Source organism: Saimiri boliviensis, chromosome 21, assembly GCF_048565385.1.
Source record: "Saimiri boliviensis isolate mSaiBol1 chromosome 21, mSaiBol1.pri, whole genome shotgun sequence".
Lineage (NCBI taxonomy): Eukaryota > Metazoa > Chordata > Mammalia > Primates > Cebidae > Saimiri > Saimiri boliviensis.
The window spans coordinates 22,513,812-22,530,000 of NC_133469.1; the positions used below are offsets into that span (position 1 = coordinate 22,513,812).

The 16,189-nt window shown below is 56.4% G+C and overlaps 2 protein-coding genes across 21 annotated transcripts in view; both read right to left on the minus strand.

Annotated features, from left to right (window-relative positions):
* Positions 1 to 1,187: 1,187 nt before the first annotated feature.
* LOC141582608 (small integral membrane protein 30-like) lies at positions 1,188 to 1,975 on the minus strand. Its single transcript, XM_074391064.1, has one exon. The coding sequence runs from the start codon at positions 1,581 to 1,583 to the stop codon at positions 1,356 to 1,358; it is 228 nt and encodes a 75-aa protein (XP_074247165.1). The 5' UTR covers positions 1,584 to 1,975; the 3' UTR covers positions 1,188 to 1,355.
* A 4,227-nt stretch (positions 1,976 to 6,202) lies between these two features.
* MICAL3 (microtubule associated monooxygenase, calponin and LIM domain containing 3) overlaps positions 6,203 to 16,189 on the minus strand; it is a 296,358-nt gene continuing 286,371 nt past the window's right edge. For 16 of the 20 annotated variants that reach the window (XM_074391091.1, XM_074391092.1, XM_074391095.1 and 13 more), the window contains 4 exons: positions 12,310 to 12,375; positions 9,791 to 9,890; positions 9,587 to 9,660; positions 6,203 to 9,507 (listed from right to left, as the gene is read on the minus strand). In XM_074391091.1, coding sequence (XP_074247192.1) covers positions 9,323 to 9,507; positions 9,587 to 9,660; positions 9,791 to 9,890; positions 12,310 to 12,375 — 425 coding nt within the window. In that variant the 3' untranslated portion in view covers positions 6,203 to 9,322. The remainder of the gene's footprint in view (positions 9,508 to 9,586; positions 9,661 to 9,790; positions 9,891 to 12,309; positions 12,376 to 16,189) is intronic. The other 4 variants (XM_074391099.1, XM_074391102.1, XM_074391104.1 and 1 more) reach the window with 1 other exon arrangement.

Genomic DNA, 16,189 nt, shown 5'->3' on the forward strand with positions numbered 1-16,189 from the left:
CTGCTTTTTTTTTTTTTTTTTTTTTTACAACATAATGGTTTTATATTTAATATAGCACTTTTCAGGAGGGTGTTACTCAGTTAATATAAAGTTTTTTCCTTAACAATAAATCTCTTTTCTATGTCAATGTCTATAGTTTTTTTTTTTTTTAACATTAACTTATTTCTGCATTTCAGTATTAGATACACTGAATACATTTTTCTAAACTTTTTTTTCGGGCCGGGCGCGGTGGCTCAAGCCTGTAATCCCAGCACTTTGGGAGGCCGAGGCGGGTGGATCACCAGGTCGAGAGATCGAGACCATCCTGGTCAACATGGTGAAACCCTGTCTCTACTAAAAATACAAAAAATTAGCTGGGCATGGTGGCGCACGCCTGTAATCCCAGCTACTCAGGAGGCTGAGGCAGGAGAATTGCCTGAACCCAGGAGGCGGAGGTTGCGGTGAGCCGAGATCGCGCCATTGCACTCCAGCCTGGGTAACAAGAGCGAAACTCCGTCTCAAAAAAAAAAAAAAACCAAAAACGTTTTTCTCCCCAGAGATAAAAGTTTCCCTTTTTGGCTAACTCTCCGATATCAGAATACAATATTAACTTGAAAGACAACAAAAGAAACACCTAATAAAAAGATGCAGAAAAGACCCGTGGACGACTCAGGAGGCAGCGAATATAACCGAACAGTGGTGATTTCCTAAGATTCTGGGCAAGAACTTCCTTCTTCCTATTTCACAGGCTCTGAGAATCCTAAAACTATGAAATATTACTTATGTAAATTGCAGCCGTCTGACATTTGACCTCCTTCCTAACTAGCAAATACAAATAATAGGCTGCATTTTTCCGTGCATCTAATTTGTTGCAAGGAAACATTTTTTTTTCCAATTTATATATATATGTTTGTTCCCATTTCATGGAAACGCCAAAAAATGTAAAAATCCCTTATTTAGGCCGGGCGCGGTGGCTCACGCCTGTAATCCCAGCACTTTGGGAGGCCGAGGCGGGTGGATCACGAGGTCAAGAGATCGAGACCATCCTGGTCAACATGGTGAAACCCTGTCTCTACTAAAAATACAAAAATTAGCTGGGCATGGTGGCGCAAGCCTGTAATCCCAGCTACTCAGGAGGCTGAGACAGGAGAATTGCCTGAACCCAGGAGGCGGAAGTTGCGGTGAGCTGAGATCGCGCCATTGCACTCCAGCCTGGGTAACAAGAGCGAAACTCCGTCTCAAAAAAAAAAAAAAAAAAAAAAAAAAAAATCCCTTATTTACTGAATCTTGGAAACTGTCAGACACCAAAGCTCAGGTTTAGCCTCTATAGCACGAAGGTTGAAAAGGGTGAGGTTTGATTCAGTAGCCTTTCAAAGTCACATCTGTCCATTTCTTCTTTGTGCATACGCCCCCAAGCAGGTACGAATGCCCGTGATGCTGAGGACTACACCTGACGCAGCGACGTCACCAGCTCCTGCTTCCACCACAGGCAGCACCAAAACCAGTGACCTGAGGACCAAGGACAACTGTGTCGAAACTGAGGGCGTGATGTTGGAATCTTGAGGACTGAAGGTTCCAAAGAAATGGTATATATAGAATTCCATCTGACTTGAAATTTTCCCTTCCTGGAGCTCCAGATGCTGAGATGAAGAGGTTCCACGTGATACCACCCTTCAGGAAGCAGCCATTACAGAAATAAGTGGGGTTTCTTTCTTTTTTTTTTTTGAGACAGAGTTTCGCTCGTTACCCAGGCTGGAGTGCAATGGCGCGATCTCGGCTCACCGCAACCTCCGCCTCCTGGGTTCAGGCAATTCTCCTGCCTCAGCCTCCCGAGTAGCTGGGATTACAGGCACGCGCCACCATGCCCAGCTAATTTTTTGTGTTTTTAGTAGAGACGGGGTTTCACCATGTTGACCAGGATGGTCTCGATCTCTCGACCTCGTGATCCACCCGCCTCGGCCTCCCAAAGTGCTGGGATTACAGGCTTCAGCCACCGCGCCCGGCCCTCGAAATAAGTGGGGTTTCTAATTTTTCCTCCCTGATCCTGCCTGCATCTTGATTCTGAGACCCCTCCCATCCCACCCTCTCCAACCGCAGAGACCCCTCTCATCAGCACAGACACCCAGACCTGTCCTTGACCTGGGCAAGAAGTTTGGGGAAAAAGACAATTTTCCTCTTGTCTCTTCCAGTCAGAATACATGGGCACGCCAGGGGAGGGACAGGAATCCCCTCACCAGCCAGCGGCAGCAATTCAGCAGCTCCAGACACAGAGGGCAGGGGGCAGGCGGGAGCGACGCCGTGGAGGAGCCAAGGGAGCCGGGACCCCTGGGAGACCCTGCAGGGGCGGCCTGGCTGGGCAGAGGGTCCCTGTGCTGCGGCCTCGGGCTAGCGGGCGTCCCGGAGCCCTGGCTTCATGGGCACACCCAGCCCCTCGAGGGAATGAGTCTGGTCCTAGGTACAGTTTTGAAAAGTATTTAATTCTCTAAAATCATTTTTAAAAGAAATAAGACCCGCCAGGGAAAGGGAGCCACTGGCTGCCCGGTGCCTCTCTCTCCTTTTCTCCTAAGATCGACCCGGCAGGCACACTGCCAGGGAGACACTGGGGGCTAGAGAGGCAGCCTGGGTCGGCGTGGGCACCCAGCCTGTGATCCTAGCACTTTGGGAGGCTGAGGTGGGTAGATCACGTGAGGACAGGTGTTTGAGACCAGCCTGACCAACATGAAGAAACCCTGTCTCTACTAAAAATACAAAATTAGCCAGGCGTGGTGGTGCACGCCTGTAGTCCCAGCTACTCAGGAGGCTGAGGCAGGAGGATTGCTTGAACCCAGGAGGCGGAGGTTGCGGTGAGCCGAGATCGCGCCATTGCACTCCAGCCTGGGTAACAAGAGAGAAACTCCGTCTCGGGAAAAAAAAAAAAAAAAAAAAAAAAAAAAAAAAAAAGTCAGGCCCTGGACACTCATGGGGGCCATCTTGCCTGCTGGGCCCGGCACCTGTGGGTTGAGCAGCCCCTCAACGCTGGCCTGGGAACTCGTGGCTTGTTCCTGGAGCTGGTGCAGGGACATTTTTAGTAGAGACTCTGACTTGCTGCTTGGGTGGAGGCTGGCTGGGGATGTCGGGGCCCACCAAACGCTCTGGGAACACCACTCCGCAGGGGCCATGCCCAGCAAGCTCATGAGACAGGGAGGCCGGCCTCGAGCTGCAGGGGGCTGCCTCCCGAGTCCTCCCAGGATTCTCCCATCACCGGGAGTCTGTGCATCTACACAGGTCCCGACCCCAAAACCTCCGGCCCTCCCACGTGCTCCCCGATCCAGCCCCACATTGGTGGGAGGAACGCAGGGCACCGGCCAGGTGAGCGATGTGTCCAGGCTGACTTCGGGGGAAGATGTGGGAGCACAGTCCCGCCAGGATGCTGAGCTGGTGCCCACCTGCTGACCTGTGCTCCCTGCTGCCCTCTCATGGGTGGGCAGACACCGGCAGTGCGGTCAAGGTGGCTCCACACACACTTACTGGGTCTGGAGGATGCTGTCTCTGCCGACTTTGGGGACCACTCGATACTGGCAGTCTCACCGTGGCCTAGGGAGGCCCTCAGCCCCATCTACCTAGTTCTAGGCCACCCCACCCTAGCCCCATGGCTGAAACCCAGGCTGCTTGAGTACTGGAGGTGCACTCTGTGGCTCGGAGGCCCCTGGGCATGAAAAGGGGCTGTGTGTGCAGCACACGGACTGTCTCCCTCGTCTGTCCTGGCAGCAGGTGGCTTCTCCAGGCAGTGGCTGCGGGACACGTGGCCTACCCACAGCAACGGGACTCTGCCTTCCCCAGCAAAGCCCCAGCTGCAGGAAGAGCCTGGGGCGGGGGGCACACCAGGGTGCTGCTGAAAAAGCTCCTGGTGAAGCTGAGTAGCCACAGGCTGTCGGGAGGGCCATGGGGCTGGTCTGATGGGCTCCCAGGCAGTGTGTGGCTGGCATGGCCTCTCACCCTCCTCACCGGGCATCACTGGGGAGGGCCATCCTAGCCGGGGACACGAAGCAGGGGTCCAGTGCGTGAGCCAGTGTGACAGCTTACACAATGGAATAAGATGGTGTGTCCTGTCCCTTCATTTTTGGCCGACTCTTAAGATGGGACTCTGTGGGCTGGGCGCAGTGGCTCAAGCCTGTAATCCCAGCACTTCGGGAGGCCTAGGCGGGTGGATCACGAGGTCAAGAGATCAAGACCATCCCGGTCAACATGGTGAAACCCCGTCTCTACTAAAAATACAAAAAATTAGCTGGGCATGGTGGCGCGTGCCTGTAATCCCAGCTACTCAGGAGGCTGAGGCAGGAGAATTGCCTGAACCCAGGAGGCGGAGGTTGCGGTGAGCTGAGATCGCGCCATTGCACTCCAGCCTGGGTAACAAGAGTGAAACTCCGTCTCAAAAAAAAAAAAAAAAAAAAAAAAAAAAGATGGGACTCTGTGAGGATTCGGGGTTCAGCAGAACTCGGGAGCTGTTAGATGTGGCGGTTTATGAAACAAGTGCATCTTGTGTGCTTATTTTAAAATAATTTTAAAATTTAAAAATGATAAAGACTATATATTTAAGTTTTTTTTTTTTTTTGAGGTGGAAGTTTCGCTCTTGCTGCCCAGGCTGGAGTGCAATGACATGATCTTGGTTCATCGCAACCTCCACCTCCCGGGTTCAAGCGATTCTCCTGCCTTGGCCTCCCCAGTAGCTGCGATTACAGGCGTGCACCACCACACCCGGCCAATTTTGTATTTTCAATAGCGACGGGGTTTCTCCATATTGGTCAGGGTGGTTCGAACTCCCAACCCCAGGTGATCTGCCCACCTCAGCCACTGCGCCTGGCCAGCCTTTTTTTAAGGCAGAGTCTCACTGTTGCCCAGGGTGCAGTGGTGTGATCTCTGCTCACTGCAGCCTCCACCTCCCAGGTTCAAGCAATTATCTTGCCTCAGCCTCCTGAGCAGCGGGAATGACATGCGTGCACCACCATGCCCAGCTAAGATTTGCCTTTTTAGTACAGACGGGATTTCACCATCCTGGCCAGGCGAACGGTCTTGAACTCCTGACCTGGAGTGGTCTGCCCACTGCGGCCTCTCCGAGTGCTGGGATTACAGGCAGGAGCCACGGCGTGCAGCCTCTGTGTGCCTCTGACAGCAGCACTGGCCTGCCCGCAGCCTTCCTCTCTGGTGTCCTCCCTAAAGCAATACTCATTTCCTGCCACCTGGGGTGGCCGTGAACTGCAGCCCAACCCTGCCTGGCACAGCTCTGACAAAGCAAGCCCTTGAGGGACAGGAGCCTGGGGGTCAGGTGACTACCAAGCACCACTTCCTTTCACAACAGGCAAGGGTTGCTGACCCAGCTCTCCCGTCTCCCGAAGGCAAGGCTCCCAGGCCACGCAGGCACAGGACATCCCCTAGGGCCAGAGGATATGCCCTCTGAGCTAGCTACTCATCCATCTTTGTCCTGTGTTCTACCTGACATGCTCACATCTGTCCCAGCCAGTCCTTTCTCCGTTCTGGAATCGCTGGGAATGCAGCTGGAAGGCCTGGGAGCCAGCTCGCCAGCTTCCATGGAGTGACTTCCAGCTGGCCTGTGGGTGGTGCGGCTCATGTGCATACAGCTGCTGTGGTCTTTCCCTCCGCACATGGCACCTCCGGATGGTCACAGGGCCAGCCATGCTCCCAACAATGCAACACACGAAGAGGGGTTAGAGAGAGAGCTGGAGCATGCCTCGGAAGCTTCTTAGAGCAAAGAAAGAAGAGCTGGCCAGGACTGTTCCCTGCAATCTCCTAGGGACAGTTTCAGGCTACAGAGTGACCCTACACACTGAAGGAACCCGAGGTTGTTGAAACATCTGAAAGGTTTGGGAGAGGAGGCTGCAGCCCCCATGCCATGGGCTCCCGGGTCAGCTGTGCTGCCGGGCAGAGCCGGGCAGGGCTGGAAGGAGGGCTGCCGGGCCACAGCATAACCCTGACCTGGACTGTCTCCCATTCAAAGATCACATACCTCTTCCAGAGGGTACGGGGCTTTGTCTGAAGAGTGGATGCCTCAGACATTTACGACGGTGACGGCAGCTGGTGGCTGAGCCAGGATATTACGGAGGACTAAAAAAAAGCACAAAGTTAAAAAAAACCGAGTTCATTGAACAGACTTGCAGACACCCAGGCACACCTTGCGCCTATACCATCCACCTGAAAAATATGGCAAGATGAATGAAGAAACACGCTATTTCTTTGAAAAACTTTTATTTCGCGTAAAACAGACCCATCCCCTTGTGGGTCAGATGTTACCACCTTAAAAAAAAATTTTTTTTTTTTAAACTCTCCTTTCTGCCCCACTGAAAAATTTCTTCTTTTGAAAGGGTTAAGAAGAGTCTATCATTGCTGGTCAGTATCGGCGGCAGATGGCCGCTGAGGGAAGGGCCCGAAGGCAGCATCTGACGGGCCTGTAAGCCGCGGGGCGGGAGCGCCTCCCGGCCGCCCTCCAGGGAAGCTGCATGTGCACCTCCAGGGACTCAGCCTCCAGGTTATCCAGCCTCGAGCCTGGCATTTTTCTGTCTGTGATAGCTGTGTATCCATCCTGCTTCCCTGACCTCCAGAGAAGACGGAACTCTCAGGAAGCCCTGCATTCTCACAGTCTGAAAGCAGTTCATGCAGTTGTGTCACCGGAGTCCTAAAGCCAGCTGCAAACTAGTGGTTACAAAACGGGAGCTTTAAAAAAGTGCTCTATAAGAACCGATGTCCAGCCGGGCGCGGTGGCTCAAGCCTGTAATCCCAGCACTTTGGGAGGCCGAGGCGGGTGGATCACGAGGTCAAGAGATCGAGACCATCCTGGTCAACATGGTGAAACCCCGTTTCTACTAAAAATACAAAAAATTAGCTGGGCATGGTGGCGTGTGCCTGTAATCCCAGCTACTCAGGAGGCTGAGGCAGGAGAATTGCCTGAGCCCAGGAGGCGGAGGTTGCGGTGAGCCGAGATCGCGCCATTGCACTCCAGCCTGGGTAACAAGAGCGAAACTCCAAAAAAAAAAAAAGAAAAAGAACCGATGTCCTCGCAGCCGGGAGCGGAAGGCCAGGCACGTGGGCCTGCGGAGGATGCCAGGGTGAAGGCTGACCAGAACCAGAAGGTGACGCTGGGCTCTCCTGCTACCTCAGGCCACTTAGAGCGGACCCCTAGGCCACGCTCCTTCGGAGCCACTGCGCAGACGGCTTCCCTGTGTGGGGGTCAGCAGGAGCCACAAGGGCCGAGGGTGCCTCTGCCGGCGCGGGGCCGGTTTTGTGGCCTTCGAGAGGAGGGCTCCGGGGAAGACCACGCAGGCAGTGAAGGTCCTTCCCGTGCCCAATTTCGTGGGACGACTGGGTTTGAAGATGGAATCTGGAACGCTCTTCTCTCCGTTTTTAAGTAAAGAGAAAAGGGAGACTTTTGTCTCCCCTGAGAACAGGAGGTGGAGAAGGCAGAGCGGTGGCGGCCACTCGCAGCGCACCTCGTGGGTGTGCACGGGAGAGACGCAGCTTCCGGACGGACGAGGAGGAGATGGGTTCTTTGCTCCTTTGCAGTTGGGGATGAATGTTGAGGTTGAGGCACAGCGGTTCCCATGGAAAGCCCAAGGTCAGCACGGCCCCTTGGCCCCAGCCCACGGGAGGTGGCAAGCAGCTGGAGCGCCCCTTGCAGGCGGGTCTGGCCTGGTGGTTCCTTCCTGGGCTATGCGCTAACTGCTTTGATGGACAAGCACCCCACCCCCGATGATCTCAGTGGCTTGATGAGCTGTACAGAGCCAGGCTGGGGTGGAACCATGAGAAAGGAACGGTTTGGCTATAGGAGCTAGTGATTCGGGGCTCACCACCCTTTATGGCCCCATGAAGATCTGGCACAAGGCAGGTGCCCGTCCCCCGCGGGAAGGGAGGGCGGGATCGCTTATCTGCTCAAGAGACACCAGCCGACACCCCATGACCCACTGCAGCATGGGCGTTTCTGTCTGGGTGAAGCTCAGGCTGGGCGGAGGGGATTCTCACCAGCCACATGATTCCACGGTCCCACCCTGAAACCTTCTTTAATGTACGTGTGGAGAGAGGTGATGCCCTGGCACCCACACTGAGAAAAGGATGGGTTCTGCAGAGCCAGGATTCCCATTGGGAGGGTGAGAGTGGCAGCTCTGCCACTGGCTTGGACCAAAACAGAATGGAAATGTGCCCACATCATGTGAGCAGTCCGTACGGTCTAGCGCAGGGTGAGGCAGGCACCAGGGGGAGGAGGGGACAGAAAGCTGTGAGCAGTACCCGCCTGGGGTCCTGGGCAGCTCCCTGATGCACATGGTGAGCGCCGGGCAGCCCCCGGCCGGGTCGCACAGGACACAGCAGACGCCACTGTGGCTCCCACCCCCGGGCGCCAGGCGCTCAGTGTCTCTGGCAAAGATACACAAATGAAGTGACTTCTTTTCAAGTATTAAAAAAATAAGTTAATTGAAAGAAGGGGTCCGAAGCGGCGGAGCGTCCTGCCAGGTCGTCAGCTTCATCTCAATGTGCAAAGACGGGAGAAAAAACCGAGGAAAAGGTCATCTCCTCCCCGACACAGAGTGTGGAGCAGGGACAGTGGCTGCCTGCCAACGGGGGCTTAGAACGGAGGGCCTCACCCTGTCCCCCGAGGTCAGCATTTTCCAGTGTCAGAATGGTTGTGAACTACAAGCGAAATGCAGCAACCCACAGGCCTCAGGCCACAGCCAGCCAGAGGCACCAGCATTTGGCCACCTGGGGTCCAGCGTGGTGCTGGGCCGGGTGGCAGACCTCTCCTGCAGCCTCCTAATTTGCATAGTCAATCCCGGAGCCTGCATGCACCTCCATGTCTCCTGTGATGCTGGGGTGGGCACAGCTGGTGACCTCCCCATCCTGGGTCTCGATCGCACCCTGCTCTCGTGGCGTATCGCTTCATTTCTTTGGTGGCGCTCCAGGAAGCAGGAAGAAGACAGTGCCCCTCCCATGCTGTGGCAGCAGGCTGTGGTTCTGATGGGAGCAGCTTCCCTCTCTTACCAAATGTGCCAGTGGAAGAAAGGGGCACAGCAGCGCGCCCTCGGAGCGTGTGGGGTCCCCTGCGTCAGGCCACGCAGGCTGTGCTCCTCCCCCGAGCGGGAGGTCCAGGTGGGCCTCCTCCCAGGAGGTGGAGCCGTCTCAGATAACCACCGTCACCTGGGGCTTCCCACCGCTCACGGGACTCGGCCACTTTCCAAGCAGCACACGGCACTGACCGTCAACTCCAAGGAGGTGCCAGGCCTCCTCAGATTGCATCTCCAGGTGGTTTGGAGGCCACTGACCGGCCAGGCGGATGCCAACGGCAAACGGAGCGCTGGGTGGGAGCTCAGGACCAGTTCAGGCTGAAGCCCTTGGACAGCATGGCGGCCTCCAGATCCTTGTCCTCCGCTCTCTCCCGGAGCCGCTGCTCCTCCAGCAGCGCCACCAGTGAGTCTCTCTGCTCCACCACCTCCAGCATCTCATTGAGAATCTGCTTCTCTTCTGACAGTTCCTCCTCGGTCTTAAGGTGATCTGGAAGGAGCAGAAGGCGAGGTGAGGGCCCAGGAGGCGGTGCCCACCCCGGCCTCCACGGGCACCTCAGCCCACTCACCTTCCACTGCCATGCGCTCCCGGAGCTCCTGCTGTAGTCGGCTCTGTCGGTCTTCCAGCTCCAGCTCCCGGGCACTGAGAAGGCAGGGCAGGAGAGAGATAAGCCACAGCGATTGGGGACCACCCCTCACCCCCAAATCCAGAAGGACCTCCATGTCTGCTGTGACAAGCGTGGCGCCGATACCCCCTACCCGAGGCCACTCACAAGATCATCAGCTCTGACTCGTAGCGCACCATGGCGTTCTTCTCCTGCACGAGCTTGAACCACTCCTGCATCAGCTTGGGGTCGTCCTTCTTGCCCATGCCTGCCGAAAGAACGTTCGTGTTGGGCGCAGGGAGGGCCGCACCCACCCGGGCCCGCAGGAGTCACACGGGGCAAATGTGCAAAGAGGGCCGAGCAAGATGCTGCCGGAACTTCCACTCCCAAGCCAGGCCCAAGGTTTGCCTGCAGCCATGGGGCCCTGGCGACCCCTCCCCGGGGCAGGGGCCTGTGCTTCCCCGTGTCCTGCCATCCCTGCTCACCCCGTCAGTGACCTCGCCAGTGGGGCCCGTGCCCTCCTCGGGGCTGGCTTCTGCCTTCCTGCTCTGTGTGCTCTCTTGGGGGGACTTTCCCTCTCTTTCCCACTCAGTGTTTATTGGGCACCTGCTGACTACTAGGTATTCTTGGAGGACACCAGTGTCGTAAACAAGGCCAATGTCAATCTGTCAACTGCACCCTGCCCTCGATTCGAGTCAAGCTCATTTAACTCAGCTCTTTTCCGGCTGCTGCCCGTCTCCAGGGCCACCAGAATGGATGCCTTGTCATTTCTTTACCTCCTGACCAGGTAGAGAAGACAACACCCCTTCCCTTGTGGCCCATCAAGCTTCCAGCCGCTCTCCCGCCGGGTCCTGCATGGTGGACGCAGCGCATCCCGGGAGGGCCGCCGCATTTCTCACCAAGAGCAGAGAAAGGCTAGCAGCCTCTGGGGACGTAAGGAGGTGCCACGCCCTGGTCTGGGCCAATCCAATAGAATGCCTGTGGCTGGTGGCTGCCTGCTAGCTCAGGCTGCCGAACCAAAAGTGCCCGATACCGAACCTCCCCCACGAGGGCCTGATGGCTGGGCCTCACCGTGGCAGGAGAACAGAAGGAAGACGTCTCCAAGGGACCACGCCACCCGAGGAAGGAGCAAGGCCTTTTCTCTAGAGCACAGAGGCTCATGGCAGAAGTGTGGTCCTGCCTGAAAGAGCCACTGTGTCAGTGGCTCTGCAGTATTTTTGGATTACAAACCACTTTGAGAATCTCATAAAGGCTAGGGCCTCTCTTCTAGAAAAGTGCTTATGCATGCACAGCAAACACTTCATGGAGAATACCAGGCTGTTCCTGGGCTTCCTGCAGTCCATCCCTGGGCCTCAGGTTGAGGGGCCACTAGATGGGGACATCTTTGAGAGTCCCTTCCACTCTCTGCGTCGCTGGCAGGGGGCATTCTAGCCCAGTTAAGACAAGCCCAGGAGTGCGAGGTGCACAGCCTGGGATGGCCGGACGCAGCCCGAGTCCCCCCTCGCTGCTGGCTGCATGGCTCCACCTGCCTTCCTGACACATGGTTCACAGACTTTCTGCAGTGGGGTCTGCTCGACACGAGGCCTAGGCCAGTTAGTCTCCACCCAGTGGCCACACCAAGGCGGCAGAAATGCACCGTGTTCACACAAGCAGGGTGTCTGCACCGTGCCCTAGTGCACACGCAGCTCCGCTCCCAAGCGGGGTCCTGCCCCTGAGCCCTGCTCTGACGGACGGAAGCTCCCTGGCCTGTCCAGCCTGTGACTGTGGAGTGTGCGTGCCTGGGCCTGAGGGTCAGGGGCCCAGCGCTCTCTTCACCCAATCCAATAGGCTCGGGTCCCCACTCAGTTCCACGCATTGCTTCCGGAGCGTCTCTGCACAATGTGCCCACATGGCTGTGGAGGAGGGGCCCGAGGCATGCAAGCTGTCCAGTGCGCCCAGCCGCGGCGGCACCAGGGACTCTCCCCCGTTGCCCACCTCCCCGCGAAGACACAGAAAACGCCACCAGAGACGTGCGAACACCGCTCACTAGCTACAGAGAGCTCGCCCACAGCCGCCGGGCGGGGGGTGCTGTGCGTGGGAGTCGGGTGAGTGCCGCGGACGGCAGGTAACAGTTAGCAGGGTTAGTCATCGCCACGCCCCCCACATGCCTTTCAACGACAATCTTATCACCACAACAGACTTCAAATCAGACAAACTGAAAAAACACACACTCAGCAAGACACAAGGTAGAGAGGTCTGCCTTCAGTGGTTGTTCTGGGAAGGGACCCGAGGGCACTCGAGCAGACCCGCCTTTGTAAGGACAGTATTCCTTGACTCTGCCAACCAAATCGCTGTGCACAGGTGGGGGCTCCTCACCTGCATCCCTGCCCCTCTAGCTGATGGACGTGAGACCTAAAGGCCCCAACTGCGAAGGGCCAGGCAATGCTGCAGCCCTGCAACACCCAGACCTGGAGGCTCCCTGGCTTCACTCTGCACCCTGCTCCTCCCCTCGGGCAGTCAAAGGGATACTGTACCTTTAGAAACTGCCACAGACTCATGACATTTTGTGACAAGACTGTTGAGGGTCAGAGAGAGAGAGAGAGAGAGAGAGAGAGAGAGAAGGGGGGGGTAGGTGGGTGCTGGCTCGTATTTGCCTAGTGTTGCTGCGCCCCCTGAGGCAGTGGGTGGGGTTGGCGAGGTTACGTTACCTTCCTGGACACAGCAAGGGCAGAAGGAGAGAGGTCTACGCCGCGGAGTCCCGCCACTGGGCTCAACTTCAAAAGGGACCGAACAAGGAAGAGGAGGAGGAGGCGGAGAGAGACAAAAAGGAAGAGGGAAGAGGAGCAGGAATTTGGACGTGGAGAGGGACAGGGAGAAGGTGGAATAAAAACAAGCAGAGGACAAAAAGCATAAAAAGTGAGAAAGGACCAACAAGAGGAAAAGAAAAAATACAAGAAATGGAGAAGCAGAAACAAGGGAACAAAGTCTACAAATGAATTAAGTCCCTTTTTCAGCACGGAACCGAACAGGAGCAGACCCAGCTCTGGGCATCGTCACAGAGGGGGCGAGGGGCTCAGAGCAGCAGTGTGGATTCCTCCGAGAGGGACGACGTGTGTCCTACGTGACGGCGGCCTCGGGCCACAGGGCCCTCCTGCCTCAACTCCTTCCTGGGAGGGCAGTGGCCTCTGGGTTGTCATACAGTGGCCTCTGGGGCCTTAGGCCCCTCCTCAAAGCCCCTGGACAGGTCTGCATGGCTCTGGGACAGACTGTATTGAATAAGTGGCCAACATGGCTTCCAGGTGACAACCTGGGGTCACCTCCCAGGCCCTCGTGGAATCCTCTGAGATAGTTCTAAGCACAGGCACGTGCTCGAGGCAAAGCTGGTGTTGACAAGCGCAGGGCAAGGAGGGGCCTCTGAGTCTGTGGGGACAGCACCCAACCCTACAACGGGCTTTTGGGACTCCTGCATCTGCGCTGCTTCGAGTTCTGAGCCAGGACAATTTTGGGGAAATGTACACACACAGAGGTGACTTCCACCCGTCCGCGTCACTGTCTCCTCTCTCCCCCAGGCATGGGGAGAGCCAACCACCTCCTTTCCTTCTGGCCCTTCATGGCTGTGCAGGGACCCCATGCCACAGCCATGGGCTATCACGCTCTGGACTGTGAGACCAAAGGGGTGAGCGGACAGGACACGCCAAAACTTACAGGAGCGATGCTGGGAGGAGGCTGGCGGGCACTGGGAGACAGTGTGCAGAGACATCTCTAGATCCGGGGTCTGACGGCGACTCAAGGATGAGGGAGAGGAGCTTGGCAAGGGACCATCACAGAACCACAGAGCACACACAGGGACGACAGAGCCCAGGAAGACACCGGGCCTCGGCCCGTGGGGAGGGCAGTGTGTGGTGTATAGAGAGAACAGGGTTGAAGAAATGACCTTGTTTGACTCAACGGAAGGTCAACAAGACAAACGGCTGGCTCAGAGGCCACTCAGCGGTGCTGCTGCACGAAGGCAGGGTTCTGTCTGAGTCCTTCCAGTGTGTGCACAGTGCTTCGGGCACACGGAATCTGCACTGGGTACAACTTCAAAGCCAAAGCCAGGGGCAGTGTGCATGCATGTCCAGTGCTGTTTATACCCAGTGTGCTAAACACACATGGAATGGCCAGCTGACCGCATGGGCACACGAGGAGGGTTTCTTTCCTCAACAATACTCTCTGCCTTGCAGCCCATCCACAGTAAACCTCAGCTTCAAAGCGTCGAGTCTTGTGTTGAGGCTTGGACCACCGGGATGACTCCCATCAAATACGCCAGTGAACACTCCCTGCCACCTCCTGGGACTGGTGTCACAGGTGACTAGGCCATGTTGTGGAGCGCAACAGCGCCCCTGTGATACACAACCAAAACACATCTAAAAGGAAGTGGCAGGCGCCCGCAGGGGTGTACAGCACAACACGTGCTTCTGCTTTCCGGACAGCACAAAACACAGCTTTCAGCTCTTTTTATGGAGGCCACGTCCTCACACGCCCTTCCCGACACAGCAGACAATATCACAGAAGGCCGAGAACAGAAATTAGGAAATGAAATGAGAGAGAGGGGCATCAGGTAAGGCAGGCATTTGAAAGAAGCGAAAAGGCTTCTCCTAGCAAGAGGCAGGAGCGTGTGAGCGCCAGTGCGCCCGCCACGGGGTCATCGCCTCCGGACTTCCCTGCGCTCCGCCGCTTCCACAGCGAGCAGTGCTACTTGTGTCATCAGAAAAGATGCTCCATCAATACAATTTTAAAAATAAGAAGTGCAAGGGAAAGACCGATCAAACACAGGGGAGTTCCACCCGCCTACAGCCTGGCCTGAGCATGCTAGGGGCCGGGTCTGGTTTGATAGCCAATTCTTTGCCTTTTAGAGAGATGTGAGAAACAGCAGATTCGGCTCACTGGTGCTAAGAACAAAGGTGCTGTCAAGCTTACTGCAAATGGAAGTTTTCTGGTTTTCTTTAACGTCAGGGTAATGGGGTTCCATCTGTTGCTAACAGGTGCTGTAATTTACCACTTCTCAAAGCACACCTGTACCCCAGGCGCCAGCCACCCCTCCTGAGCTCCCGAGCAGTGAGTGGGTCCTGGCTGGGCATCTGGAAGGCCTGCACGCTCCTCTCTGGAGCACCCTGCTGCTGTCCCCAACACTTGCGGGCACACCTGCTCAATCTTTCCCTCCGAAGCTGCACTTCCTTTGTGACTCGGGGGTGGCTCATTAGTGCCACTCGTTTGACCCCTGGTGGGCAGGCAGTACCTGTCACCAAATTTCAAACAGCAGCAGACCCCCACCAGGGAGTGAGGCCTGTCCAGAGCCAGTGTCCAAGTGTGAGACAAGCATGGACTGCACTCTCTGTCCTCACATGCATCACCCACGCGACCCTCACACCAGCCAGGTGTGGCTGCCAGGACGGGCATTCACGTCCCCATTTTTAAATGAGGGTTCTGAGGCTCAAAGGAGTGAAGTGTGGCAGAGCCTGGAAAAGAAGCCAGATCTTCCTTCCCACTCTCAGCTCAGAGCTTGTCCTCTGGAAGGCCACCACGGGCTCTAGGCAAATCTGACAAATGGTGGCGTCTCAGGCAGCTCAAAGAGCAGTCCCACAGACCCTGATCGGAACGTCACACCTGGCAGGGAGGCCCGATGTCCCTGCCCCATCTTCTGAAGAGGACCCGAGAGGGTAAGCAAAGTCTGTTTTGTCTGTGCCTGGGGAGACAGTGAAGGCAGGACCCGAATCCAGGCCTCGCCTTCCTAAGTCGGGGTGCCCCTCACACTACCGCCTGGCCCTTGGCACACCTGAACACCTCACTCCAGGCCCTGCCTCTCACGGGCTCAGGACGCAGTCTGGGGCAGAACGGCTGCCGGGGTGGGAGAGAGCACGGCCAGTTGTAGGGCAGGTCTCCTCCTTTGTACGTGTCCTATGTTCCCACCCTCTCTCTACTTCCTTACAAAGGCCAAGTCCAAGCCTCTTCACCTTAGCACACTGCATCAAGATGACACCCAGGCAGCTAGAGACACGAGCAAGCAGACAAGTGGGCACGCTGAGCCTGGATGCCCATCTGAAAGGCAGGCAGGGCTGACTTCTGTCCTTCCAATACTCAAAACCCCAGCAGCCTGGTCCTGAGATCAGGGTGCAGGGGCTCGGGTGCCTTGCTCACGAGGATCAGTGAGAATATGATCAGAAAGCTCGGAGGTGTGGGGGCTTATGCCTGTGATCCCAGCACTTCAGGAGGCCAGGGTGAGAGAATGTCTGGAGCCCAGCCTAGGCAATGTAGTGAGACCTCGTCTCTACAACAATTAGCTGGGTGTGGCAGCCTGAGTATCTACAATCCCAGCTACGCCGGAGGCTGGGGTGGGAGGATCGCTTGAGCTCAGGAGGTCAAGGCTGCAGAGAGCCATGATCGCACCACTGCACTCCAGCCTGGGCGAGTGAGATCTTAGCTCTACAAAGTAAACAAATCAATAACGATAGCGCAGGGGGGCCAAGAGACAAGGGCCCCACTCTGTTCATAGCCTGATGACCACCAGCAATGACCTTCGTGGTGGTGGGTGCTGGCGTCCTGCTCTGC

Excerpts from the sequence above, each read along its gene's own strand:
- LOC141582608 (XM_074391064.1), bottom strand. The coding sequence starts at position 1,583 with ATGGAATTCTATATATACCATTTCTTTGGAACCTTCAGTCCTCAAGAT.